General features: G+C 29.1%; 3 protein-coding genes across 3 annotated transcripts; 2 read left to right on the forward strand and 1 right to left on the reverse strand.

Moving 5' to 3' along the window:
* Nucleotides 1-609: 609 nt before the first annotated feature.
* Nucleotides 610-5240, forward strand: LOC111028461 (zinc transporter ZIP3-like). Its single transcript, XM_022307106.1, has 4 exons — nucleotides 610-1186; nucleotides 1248-1866; nucleotides 4717-4941; nucleotides 5019-5240. Exons 1-4 carry the CDS (start codon nucleotides 1052-1054, stop codon nucleotides 5102-5104), a joined length of 1065 nt encoding a protein of 354 aa, XP_022162798.1. The 5' UTR covers nucleotides 610-1051; the 3' UTR covers nucleotides 5105-5240.
* Nucleotides 5241-9270: 4030 nt separating this feature from the next.
* LOC111028462 lies at nucleotides 9271-11427 on the reverse strand. The gene is made up of 3 exons (XM_022307107.1): nucleotides 10898-11427; nucleotides 9678-9876; nucleotides 9271-9594 (listed from the first exon to the last, which is right to left on the reverse strand). Exons 1-3 carry the CDS (start codon nucleotides 11303-11305, stop codon nucleotides 9362-9364), a joined length of 840 nt encoding a protein of 279 aa, XP_022162799.1. The 5' UTR covers nucleotides 11306-11427; the 3' UTR covers nucleotides 9271-9361.
* A 136-nt stretch (nucleotides 11428-11563) lies between these two features.
* On the forward strand, nucleotides 11564-14054 carry LOC111028459 (trafficking protein particle complex subunit 13). Its single transcript, XM_022307105.1, has 9 exons — nucleotides 11564-11870; nucleotides 11943-12111; nucleotides 12176-12385; nucleotides 12454-12562; nucleotides 12642-12738; nucleotides 12808-13034; nucleotides 13201-13301; nucleotides 13678-13831; nucleotides 13893-14054. Exons 1-9 carry the CDS (start codon nucleotides 11819-11821, stop codon nucleotides 13986-13988), a joined length of 1215 nt encoding a protein of 404 aa, XP_022162797.1. The 5' UTR covers nucleotides 11564-11818; the 3' UTR covers nucleotides 13989-14054.
* The last annotated feature ends 89 nt before the right edge of the window (nucleotides 14055-14143 follow it).

A 14143-nucleotide genomic window follows, 5' to 3' on the forward strand; every position in this document is an offset into this window, starting at 1 on the left:
AAATTAGGTAGTGGCTCGATAGGGAAGGCGTAATATAATTTTTTATATATCATGACCAAAGTAAAGTTATTATTTACTAGTTAACTCTTTAGTTTAAGCACTTTCTAAAAACTTCTAACACTATTAAAACTATTTTTGATTAACTGAGATTATTTAATAATCATTGCGTCATCTGTGTACAAAAAAAAAAAAAATATATATATTATTGAAGATAACTTTTCTAATATTAAGATTGTATCATCTATGCTGGAGGACTTTGTTGAAAGAACTTGTACACAGATTGCATGTGTTAAGAAAATTGTAATTGCTGTATATGCAAAATATGCATCAAATTCTACTAGCAGTCAAGTATAGGTGCCTATATTATAAAATAAAAGATTTATTATACAATTTATATAATAATATGTTATTATATTATATTATATGAAATAATGCAATGTATGTATTTATTATAATGGATGATACGATATGATAACAACTTTGTTTTTGATAATAACAAAATGATAACGACGGTGGTGGTCTAATCGACTGCGTATAGACAGACCCGTTGCGGTGTTGTTATATCACGATTATCACGCACTCGCCGCGGCTGGACGGTGAATCACGGCGGTCGAAAACCTTGCTATCGTCTTTGGGTGTATAATTGTGTATATTATTATGTTCCGACATAACCTCAATCATTGAAAATGCCTTTTTAAATCTTTTAGGAACACTGAATCCCGTATCTAATATCCGTTTGTAAATTGGTTGCATACATGCACTTGGACTGCACATGTAGTTGTAGTTGTAGGTATATTACGTCCAGATAACTTTCCCGACACTCGGCAGAGTCGACAGTTCTGATAAATTTATTACCACCGTTGGTCGGGTATTCGGGTGTGTGCGGTTCGTTAATTTTTTTTGTGATCAATTGATTTGAATTTAGTCTAAATGTAACGCAAACTATTCGTCTGCGATGGTGGTGGCCGCTGGAGTTGGGCCTGTTTCCAAGTGATGTCGAAGGCGAACAACAAGTAGAAAAATTTTGGTGACGATACATTAATAGATTAACATGGATCAGTACAGTGCTAAGGCACTGATCATTGCTTTGTCGATAGTTTCGAGACTATTTTTCGGTTTCACCCCATTACTTGTATCCAGAAAACTGTTAACCAACAAATCTACAGATTCACTGACGTCAAAAACAGTAAATATTCATATAAATAACTGTAAATCATAGTGTATATTGTTTGAACTTTATGTTTCAGCTGGAGTATCTAGTTTCATTATGCTTAAGTTTGGGTGGAGGTGTGTTGCTAGCTACCTGTTTTGCTCATTTGATACCAGAAGTGAGGGAGAGCCTCATTGCAAATTTGCCGAAAGACTATCATCATTATCCACTCACAGAACTGGTTGTTTGTATGGGTTTTTTTCTTGTCTATTTTGTTGAAGAGTCTGTAAAGCATTTTGTTAAAAAACATAAAAAACGCAGTAAAGCCAAAACTACAAGACACTGCGATAGACTATTACAATGGACCAACAGTCAGTTGACAGCAGTCAAGTCTGCTGATGATGTTAATTCTGTTAGTGTAGATCAAGGAACGGGTACTCCAGATTGCCAAATTGAACAAAATAATAATGAAATGTCACATGTACATAATTTAAGAAGTTTATTAGTTGTACTGGCCTTATCATTTCATTCTGTAATGGAAGGACTAGCTATTGGCTTAGAAGAAAATATGGAAAATATGGGTTTCCTGTTTTTAGCAGTTTCTATTCACGAATGTACTATATTATTTTGTATTGGCATTAAATTGGTGACTTCGTGTTCGTCTTTGACAAATATTGTTTTAAATATTGTTGTTCTTACTCTGGTATCGCCTTTTGGTAAGTTAAAATTTGTTTATTTACTTAATTTATCATTGATTAACATAAAATTTATATATTTAAATTAAGTCAAACCAAAAATAAATATCTTTTAATATGCAGGATGTAACAGTTATAACTGAAAATTGTTGTTCACTTAATTGTTTTGTTCTATGATGATTGTTAATAATTACAGGTAGTTAAATAGTAGTAAATTAATTACACATTAGTCAATTACTTCTGTTACACTGTTTAGAGGATGCTACACAAGCATTTGATGATTCCGTCTTACAAACGTGCATCACAAATATTATGTTCACAATAACACATTTTACTTTGTGATTTCCAAAATTAGAGTGCATTTACCTCTTATATAATTTAAAGGTAAGAATTTTATCCAGACCATTTTTAAACGGTAAATATTTTGTACATTTTAAAATGATCATAACTTACTCAAATAAATAATAACAATAAAATACTCCAAAATGCCCTAGATAATATTCTTGCCTTTAAATTGTATAAGGCTCTATGTAAAACAATTAATCTATTATAAATGCACTCTAATTTTAGAAATTGTAAAGCAAAATGTATGTAAAGTTTGCCATGTTGTACATTTGTAAGACGGTGAACAACAAATGCCTATGTGGCTATGTGGCATCCTCTCAATATAAATTATATAATTATGTTTTTTAATGGGTGTAGAATAATAATATTTTTCTACATGTTCATTAATTTATATACATGATGGTTAAGTAATCACAAAGTAGTGGAATATAGATGCAATTGTAGTAATGTTAATTAATTATTATTTAAACTCTTTAAATTAGTAAAACAGTTATTACATGAAACTATTTTTACAAATAAATTGATTTTAGTTAAATTTAATTTTTAGTAGAATTTCATTAGTTGTAACTAATAACACTTTAGATTCTAGGTGAAGCCAACACCTATTGAATTTATTGTGACAGTGTTTCAATGTTTAAATACTAATATTTACCTCTTAATCTTTTGTTTTATAATTTTGTTTAACAAATATCATTCAGTCATTACATCAGCATTTATTTACAAGTACAAAGTCATTATTTATAAATACGTCTCAGAATTCGATGCAATTGTAAAGTATTTAGAAAGTCTGTCGATATTGTAATTTAAATATGTAAAGACTGATTTAGTATAAATCTATTTTATTTATTTATTTTAAATGAATATTATAAAACAATTTTAATTATTAAATAATGTATTTTCATCGCTAGTTAAAACGCATTAACTCACCTAAAACTACATCCATATTTAAAAAAATATTGTTAATAATTTTAGAATTTTCAAAACTAATGCATATTGATTTTTAATATTTGAATCTAAAAATGTAATAAAAGTTTCTGTATAACATATTAATACTATGTGTCATCTAACCATGTTTTATTTTATTTAAATTAAATTTCTTTTTTATGAAATTAGTAATTTTTTCATTTAAAGCTACACCAAATATTTTATTATAAAATCTGGACTTAGGTATTATTTTATTTTTATTTATTTGTATTATTATTATTACTATTGCTATCATCGTTAGAGCCACAGAAATAAGGATTATTGGGTTATGAGAGGCTTAAAACGTCCAATATTAAGTTGTATATTGTTTATAACATGAACCATGTTATATTACTTATGAGTTATAAATCAGAAGTTTTGTAGTAATTAAATATATAATACCTAAAATGAGTACAATAGCATGTTATGAATTGCATAGTATTTTTTTATTTTTTCATATTTATTTCATTATTTGGAATTCCTTATTGTTATTTATGTAAAATAAAGTACTTACATAGAAAACATCAAAGTAAAATAGGTAACATCCACCCTATATAATTTAATTAGAAATTAGATGTTGTTTTTAGTTGATGTCTAAATTATGAAACAAAAAGTTCTTATAATGTTTAAAAAAAAAATTTATACTGATATCCCTATATGTTATGCATAATTGACATTTATTGCGATTTCATTTTTGCTAAATAATAACAATTACATCATAAATTAAATTTGTATTCATGCTAGTTAGTGAATAACTTTCTAAATATATATTTATTTAGTAATATTATGTATAATTGATTTTGTATGACCTTGTAAATAGTATTTATTATGTTTTTATAATTATTATTCTGGATATTTTATTCAAGTTTCATTTCAAATTTAATGCTACTGTCTAAAATCAAATTTTATTAGAAGGTTGCTACTTTAAATTATATGTGATATATACTAAAAAGTAAAAACCATAAGCTTAAGAAAATGTCATTAATTTATATTTTAACATTAGTGATTGTTACACCAATTGATATCTAGGATCTCTGTTTCTCTAATAAGCAATACATCCTAAAATTAAAAGACGTAAGTTAGTATCTTTTACGTCAATAACTTCTGATTCTTAATACATAACTATTAATACTTACAGTGCTTACATTTTCATATCTTTCATTAAAAATAAATCAAAGAACGATCGCATACTTCTTTTTATTTGATGATTGATGTTTTTACTCTTATTTGAATCTGAAACTCACTAATTAAAATATGGAACAACAGTTTTATCTATATTGCTCATAGAAAAGATAAATATTATACTAAATATTGATGTCGTATCTCCTTAAACAATTATGTTAATACCTTGACTCCAAATTTATTTGGCTCTGCAATTATTTTTAATTACTAATTATCATGTGAAAGATTGGATTGAAAATTAAGTAGTTATTTTCGATTGGATTGAAAATTAAGTAGTTATTTTCAGATTTTAAAACATTCCATGTATACCTTTTATCTTAACATATTATTTCAAACATATTTAAATTACATTTTTAAAAAACCTTTAATAATATATTTTAGGTATATTGTTGGGATTGTTATTAACATTAAATACCATTGATTTGGACCAGAATTATCATACAATTGGAAATGCAACTTTACAAGGCTTAGCTGCTGGTACAATCCTATATGTTACATTTTTTGAAGTACTAGATCGAGAAAGAAAAAAGGACACAGCGCCTGGTTTGCTCAAGTTACTGTTAACTGTGATTGGATTTTTTTTTATGGTTATGTTAGAAATTTTTGGTAAGTAAAAGATAACTATGTTATTATATAGATACTTATGTTAGTTTATCAAATGTTAAAATCATTTTCAATTTTAGGTGGACATACCCATAAAGAATTCGAACATTCGAGCCATGAACATAACAACTGCTCTACAATGACACATCATACTCATGGACCTTAACATGTATTATTATTGATCATTTCAGATGTATTTGTTACCAGATGTCCAGATATTAAAATAATAATAATTCTGTACTCCTTAAACATATGCAGTTTGCTTGTGTAACTTTATAAAAGTCCAAAAAATACTTCTGAAATGAATTTCACTCAATTACTCGCATGGCATTAAGATTAAATTAAGTTGTAACACGAATCATTTTTAACGATCTTCCATTATATTAATTTTATGCATAAATAATAAATATAATATATAAAATAATATTCCATTATGGACTATTTTTTTTATTTTGACGGAATGTGAACTTTATACGATTTATTATACATAATAATATGTATCTGACTTGAAATTAGTTTTAACTTTGTTTTAGTGTTCCTCACAATTTACTAAAACGACCATGAATTTAGTTTGTAATATTTTTTAGTTAGATAGTTTAGTTTCAATATTTTTATATTATTTTGGGTCATGTTACAGCTGTATACTTTTTAACTAATTATTTATTTACATTGTAAAAATTATTTGTATTAAAAAAAAAACTTTTGTCAATTGAAACTAAACAAAATTGATTCTTAAATGGACTCATACTATTTTGTTATAGCTTAATACAAGGAATGAACATTTACACTTATCTTGTTCAGTATTTTTTTTTTTTTGAAAAATAAATGTTGTAATTCATAAATATGTTAAATTATTCTTGTAACAATTTGTTATCAGAATCAAGGAAATTTTATGGTAGATACCATGCCAATAAATCTTTTTTTTTAATATGGCTTTTTATTTATTGATTGTCAACTCTATTTCCTTAATTTATCTATTTAATTATTGTCACATTTACTAATAATTCCTTTTCAGATGATATGGTTTAGGTTTAAGTGTTATAAGTAATAATCCAACGATTTTTACGACATGTAAAAAATATACAAAAAATATTTTTTTTTTTTTTTTGTTTAATATTTAAACATTATAACCTTTTTTACTTTCTCATTCTAACACATTTGTCTCGTATTGTTTTCATTGAGAATGCAATTTATTTTTCGATTCTATTAAAATAAATGCACATACAAATACATTTTTTTTTTTTTTTGTTTAACCCGACAGCAGAGGAGGATCTGTTTGAACACTACTAGTCTTCTGCTGCCATCGTTTATTAATGTTTAATAAAAATGCTAATACATACACATAATTAATGCATAGGTAAATTATGGTTGCTTCACCTTAAAAATAAAAATATTAATACAATAAATACAATGCGTTACAATAAGTAAATAAAGTCCGTCGGTAATCGCGGTCCAATGTCGAGTGCATCTTCGTGTCTCAGCTATCCTTTCATCATGCTCCTTAAAGCTTAAAATGTTGTCGACCATATCGTAAAAGGACTGAGTGGCGCGTCGGGAGGCATCCTGTAGCTGGTCGTTCTCGCTGCCGGGACATCAGAGGGGCCGCACAACAAATCCTGAACGTCACCCGGGGTTATATTTCGGTTACCAACAAACATCTTCACTGGCAGCCGAATTGGATCCCAGTAAGCATAATCAAAGATCGTGTGCTCCGCAGTGTCATCCGGGTGTTGGAAGTACAGGCAAGCAGCATCAGGGGCGCGCTTCATCCGGTGCAGGTGCCAGGTAGTACCTGAAACACCTGTGTCCCGTAAGAGCCTGCGTTACACGTCTTTGGGACACCTTCTCGTCCATCTCAGCAGGTCCGGAAGAATCGTGCGCGTCCAGGCTCCTCTAATGCCACGACTCCACCTGTTCGACCAGGTAGCAAGCAGGATGTCACGCTCTGCTCTCCGAATCTCATCCATTGAGTCAGCTCTGTCCGGGTCGTCAAGTTTACTTCGGACTCTTTTGCGTTCCAAAGCAAGAAGATCACCCGGAAGAGTTCCCGCCAGGAATAAGGCTGCCTCGGCCGAGACTGTGCGGTAGGCCCTCGTGACTCTGAGAGCCGCAATCCTCTGTGCCCGAATCATGAGGTTTCGACAGATAGCGTACTTGCATGCTCTTTCAGCCCACGTTGGACAGGCGTACAGCAGCCTGCTGTTCACCACTGACATTAGCAGCGCTCTCTTGGACTGTGAGGGTCCTCCAAGGTTGGGCATGAGCCGTCCTATAGCCAGTGTTGCCTGAGACGCCTTCCCCGAAACAGTAGTGAAGTGTCCACTGAATGTAAGGTGTAAGTCCAGATGGAGTACCAGGTATCGCAATTTCCTTAGCAAAGGAACTGTGTGACCCCCTACAGCGAACACAGGATCCCGATACGCCCACTTCTTAGTCAGCATGATGGCCTCGGTCTTGTGCCGTGCTAGTTGAAGTCCATGAGCGCCCATCCAGCCATCGAAACATAGGTACAAATACCTAATTGAACTTGAAGTAATCTTAAAAATGGTGTCTAAACGCTTAAATAATGTTATTCTAAAAGTCTCAAGGTTAAATTTATTCATAGTAAATTACTCAAGATGTCATGTGGTTATGTGCATGCTAGACTTTTATACCAATAATTGTGATATTAATTAACAATCCAAAAATAATAATATTTTTTGTTCATTATTAACTTTGCAGCTGGGTATTTTTGTAGTTACTAATTGATATCAGTTTTGGAATAATAGTTTTAGAGTTTTAATACGTTCTAAACAGAAATGACAAAGATTAAATGAATACCCTTAGATTTTTAATAGTTTTATAAGGAACAACTGTTCTAATCTTATTTATCATACCTACCCAATGTTTGGCCTCCAAGGCGCATTAATGTCTGCAATTTTACAGTAATTAAATATAATTTCATAATAAGGTTGTTAAACTAGTCACTGACGATGGCTATGGCAAGTTGCTCCATGATTAATTTTCTATTTTAAATTTATGATTGAAAAATAAATTTTTTATCATATATTATGGAAAAATCCAATATTGGATATTTATCAACTATGTTTTACAATTTGAAAAATAGGCACACCAAAAAAGTTTTACAAAGAGCATTGTTTTGTTACAACACGTATAAATTATTGAAAATGGTTTCTATTAAGAAATGAACTAAAAAAATAAAAGAATATACCTGAAAACATTTCTTAATAATATTTTTAGTATCTACCACATATTATAAATAATTTATTTTTGATACCTCTAAACTTTAAATAAGTTTATACTAAAAAGTGTCGTTAACAAGGTGTAATTGCACACAAATATAACATGTAAAAATCAATAATTAGCAGAAAAAGTGTCAGCAGACAAAAAAAGAAAAACATCAATGTAAAACCAATACATTCATCACTTTGCATGCAATCTACAACTATTTGATAATAATGAGTGTTTGCTATTTGCAATCTAAATAATGAGTAACTACCATCTTTTTAATAAAAATAAATATACTAAACATTTACCTACAAATCTAATAACTAAAAAAGCTTGTTCGATGTTAATTTAAAATTATTACATAGCAGTTCAGTAAACAGTCATGACATATTGAGTAAGTATACAGCGATTTAAGACGTTTTAATGATGTTTATCCGAAAAAAAAATAAAAATGTTATAGTTATCAAAATGTAATGTGTAATTAATAAATTGTTATAAACTATGGGCTCTGATTCTAAAACACTCGAGTTTCCGACCTCTCATAGACTTTGTTAAAAAAAAGCTTTGCTTGGGTTTCTGTGATGTAGGCACTAACCACGTTACATATTTCATAAGAAACTACTTTAGTTTCTTTTTCTCGTCCAAAGTATATGTACCGTTGTTGTGGTAACAATGTAATATACGAAACATAACATCACAATATAAATGTGTCAAGAATTATTTTTATTGAATAGATTATTGAAATACTTTCATTAAATTTAAAACTGACACATTCATGTGCAAATGGTTTCTCACAAATATAAAAAAATGAATTTAACTCGGACTTTAATTATAAGTATAATCATTGGTGAAATAATTGTGTTATATATTAGTTTAAAACATAAACTTAACCCTTGTAATTATTTTACTTGAAATAAAAACCATCGTATTTTATAATTTAAAAACAATTATATATCAATATGGAGAAACTGTATTACATGATTGTCTCGAGTTTATGATAAAATGTAACCAGTGATATTTAAAAACAAACACAATTCCACTGTAGTGGTTTCAAATGGTTAATAGATTAAATAAATATTGGGTATAATAAGTGAAATAGCAACATGTTAATAAAAATTATTTAATTATTAAACATTATATAGTATGACATCTAAATTTAAAGGTACTTAGTTACATGAATATGGTATAATTCCATTTACAAAATTGTTTTATCGTGTTCTTCAGCTTTTAAATGATTGATTGCATTTATAGTCCATGCATCTTGGACCCCTTCTGTATATTCTCTAATAAACCTATAGTTCAATACAAATATATTACTCTTTAATTCTTTTTGTATATCTACAATTTCTTCAGATCTTTTTTTGATCTCTTCTAAATTGTGAATAGCGTGATAGCACATTGTTATTTCAACAAATCGTCGATCTTTAACTAGAAAATTAAAATTTCTCAATATAATATGATCTTATTTAAATAGCATGAATTTAAAATTTAATTGCAATAGGCATGCTCACGTTTTGTGTCATTAATAATATCCAATTGAACTGGTAAAAATAAATACATGTCATTGTTATCAAATGCCATGTCTTTTATTTCATTGTCACTGAGATCTGATACGATCAATTTCACCTGTTCTAGTACATCATTGGTGACCAGCCCCTGTAGTGTGGTAAAGTCTCGTTTGGAAATGCAATTTGACACTACCTCAACAGCCTGCAAAAGCAACAAACAACATCATGACTGTTTTATGCTTGGTTTCATAAATCAAAATTGTAAATAATAATAATGATAATCATTAATCATGCTGGTTAATAGTTGTGTTGAATTTATATGCTGCGAACCTTAAAAATCGCTTCTGGACCCCCTAAATAATCTCAATGTTTGAGTTAGTATAGGGGCTCCAAATAGGAGATCCATACTCTAGGATGGATCTAACTAAAGCGCAAATAAAGCAACCTTAGTGAATCTAAATTTTTAAATTCAGACGAATGACGCTTAACATACCCAAACACACGAAGTGATTTTTTTACTGTACATTCTATATAGTCCTGAAAATTTAGGTTATGGGTTAAGGTTATACCGAGGTCTTTGATGGATGAAATTGAATAAAGATTTTAATAACCAGTTAGCGTTCAAAATGCTTTAGTGTCACTATGCTCAATGCTATATATTTGTTTTATTCTGTGATCATCACATGTTGTTGGTACTTTAAGTAGAATTCAATCGTTACAAAATCAATTTCCACGAAAAGTTCAGAAATTGTCTCAGTCATTATGTACTTCATTTTTCATATGAGAATATACTATCATTCTTATTTTTTAAAGACTTGAATCGTTAGATACAAAAGGAAAATAAAAGATCTATGATTTATTTTTAAATTAATAAAATGATTTAATGATGTGTAGTGAAACCTCTAAATACTGGAAATATCATTGACTGAACTTTATCCGCTGTTCAGAGGGTTCAGTTAGCTCCCAAAAAAACGTGTACTGTTTGGAGGTCTATTGTAAGACGAGGTTTCACTGTATAAACTAGGTACCTAGAATTATTTGCCAAATTAAACTTCTATGATCTAAGTTTCATACTGAGTTATAATTATAAATTAATTAAGTTTATATAATAATTCATTGCATTTTCTAAATACTAGTCATACACTATGATTGTAATTGGGCATTGCACACTTAAAATATAATAAATAAATGCAATTACAAAAATATACAATGATGGAACACACCTTTCTGGAGTTTTTGGCAAACTCTCCAAGACTGAAGTCTTTGTCCAGTTGTGGTTTGATTATTAGATATGAATATAGCAGAGCTTTGACTGATTTGAAAACGTTAGGCCAAACGATTGGTGGAAATTCTGGAACTTCTGGGAACGGCCTATAATTTTTGTTGCAATAGTGCCGGCGGACATCTATCGACATCGTGTAGGTGATGATGTTGGGTGCATGACGCAAAAACGACGGTTGTTGTGGTTGAACTCCAATGCTGGTGGTGTTGTGGCTGAACAATTTCGCACCAAGAGAACTATTACTCAGAGCACTGATCGCGTCAACGTTCAGCGACCTACTCAGGTCATGTAAGAGTGAGCCGGACAAGAACTTTTTACATAAACTTGTCGAATACATTGTTATACTCATTGTACATTAATTGTGTGCGTCGTGTGCGAAACATAAAATGAAGGCGATTTTCAAATGAAACAAAACATTTGGAATTACATTTCACTCTGACACATATCACTTAACTCATATCACAAACTAAAAATGTATAAATAAATAAATTATTATTATTATTAAAAATCATGATAATAAGTAATAACACAGAATCATTATATATTATATACACATAAATATTGTGATTATTCATTATCAAATGGATGATAAGGTTTTATCATCAGGTGTTAATAATTTTTATTTGGGTTGGATTTTGGACGTGTTTCCTTTGCCTTTTGGGTACTTGCTGCTTACGGTTTTCGATTTTTGTCTTGGGCCCTGGACTTAGGACGCCAACCGTTTTCCAAACCATATGTTCTAATCTGTGTCTGTATTCTTGTAACCGTTGCAGTCGACACTTGTTATACCGTTCTCACAAGTCACTGTATCAGTTATTACCTGCTTTCGGTATTACTGTAGAAATAATAATTTTACTTCAGCATGACTTCAATAGAAGTGAAGGAAGTTGTTGAGCATCCCATTAAATTGAGAGGTATATTAAACATTTATGACAAAGCGCTTTCAAGTAATTTTGATGAACATTTGTTTTATATTTGATCTTTAGTAATGCGCCTCGGTAAGCCAGTAATGTTCAACTCGAAGATAGTCACATGTGATTCAAAAGATTTACCAGGAGCTGCTTTGAATGCACATTTAAAAAAAGACGTGACTACAATGGCTGATGCTGAAACATTGGCGGCTGGGTCGTTTCTCATGGTACCTAATGTCCTAGAGTAAGTATGTTTTGAAAAGTTTGATAATTAGTCAATTAATAAATGTTATATTAATGTTTTTTAGAAATTTGTATTTGGGTGAAACATTTTTGTGTTATGTTTATTTAAAGAATGAAAGTTCTCAAACGGTCTATGATATTATTTTGAAAGCAGAAATAGATACTGCGACATCGCATATACCGATTTTGGGACCAAAAGCTTTTCCCAAATTGGATCCATATGCTTCTATTGATGTTATTGTAAAGCACGAAGTAAAAGAACATGGTAGTGTCAAGTAAGTATGAATTGTGCTAAAATGAATTTAGGATTTCATTATTATATAATAACGTACATTTTTTTTAGTAAATTGATTTGTCAAGTGAAATATGATAGAAAACATTCGTTTGAAACAATTTTCAGCTATAGAGTTCCTAAACCTTTAGATCTAAAAACAAAATTTTACAATACTGTAGTAAGCGTCTTAGTAGTTGACATATTTCAATAAATAATAAATGTATAAAATATAAATGTTATAACATAACTCATTTTAGACCGATGAAGTTTACCTAGAAGTTCAAGTCCAAAATATTATGTCAACTCCAATCTCATTAGAAAAATTTATCTTGGAATCATCAATTGGATATGATGGTAATTTTCGATATTATTATTACTATTTTTGATAAAAAATGTTCAAGTGCATTTTTTTATTGATTACAGTTAATTCAATGAATCACTTACTTGATAGCTCAGAGGATAAATCTGTTTTTGGAGACATGGACATACTGGATGTGAAAGAAACACGGCAGTATATGTATAGATTAAGCTTAGATCAAACTGCTGAAAAAAATCCCACTAGGACAAATAATCTTGGCAAGTTGGACATTTTATGGCGGTCTAATATGGGTACAAAAGGTCAAATACAATCCAGTCCATTAGTGAGACAGGTATTTATTAGGTTATATCTATTATTTTAACTTTAATAAATTTGATTAATATCTTGAATACAGCCTGTAAGAAATGAACTATTAAATTTAAATTAAACATATATTGATTGCTTTAAATTACTAGTTAAAAAATTGAATTACACCTTAATAAAATATATGTTGGTAGATTCCAGAATTAGACGACCTAACATTTTCCATAACATATTTACCTGATATGGTTTTTTGTGAAGAACAATTTGACTTCACATGCTCAATAAAAAACAACAGGTAATTTTAAACTAATATAATTTCAACAAATAAATAATATATTGTTAACGGAATTAACAACAATTTTACATTTTAAATGGCTATTTATTTAGCAACTTTGTATCAATATGGATATCAATTGACATTATAATATAACTATACGTTTTATGTTATTGTGTTAAAAATATTTTATAAGTCTAATGTAAAAGTTTATCTAAAACTTAGTTATTATAAAATAGTTACTTGAATGAACCAATTTAATAGAATGTGAAAAATTTATAAAACACATTATTGTCAGATTATTATTAAAAAAGAGAAATAAATTCAAACAATGATTTTTTATTATCAAAGTAAAAATTCCCTAACTTATTGTTGAATGATTAATAAATTTTTTCAGAAACCGTGACATGCAGCTTGTTGTTGAAGTCAGTGATGAAGAAGATAGTAATCTTGCTTGGACTATGATTTCTGGCATACAGTTAAGACTCTTACCTCCATACGCAACAATCAAAACAGTATTCTCGATGGTAGCGCTAAATCATGGCTTACAAGTATGATTTTACTAATAAATAAATTTGAAAAATATTTATTCATAATCTTTTTTTTTTTTAGATTATATCGGGTATTAAACTAAAGGAATTGATTCTAAACCGTACATACTCATACAATAACTTTGGTCATGTTTTTGTCACTCAAAATGTTAGTTAACCTTACAATGCTTTTTAATATTTATTGCTAGTTTCTGTGATATTTTTTAATTATTAAACAATTAACTAATAGAATTTTATCTTATAATAGGAAATTATTATTTATTTATTTTTGTTAATTTATGTATAAGTACCTAGTTAAGTAATAAGTATTCC

This window comes from Myzus persicae, unplaced genomic scaffold, assembly GCF_001856785.1.
Source record: "Myzus persicae strain clone G006 unplaced genomic scaffold, MPER_G0061.0, whole genome shotgun sequence".
Classification (NCBI taxonomy): domain Eukaryota; kingdom Metazoa; phylum Arthropoda; class Insecta; order Hemiptera; family Aphididae; genus Myzus; species Myzus persicae.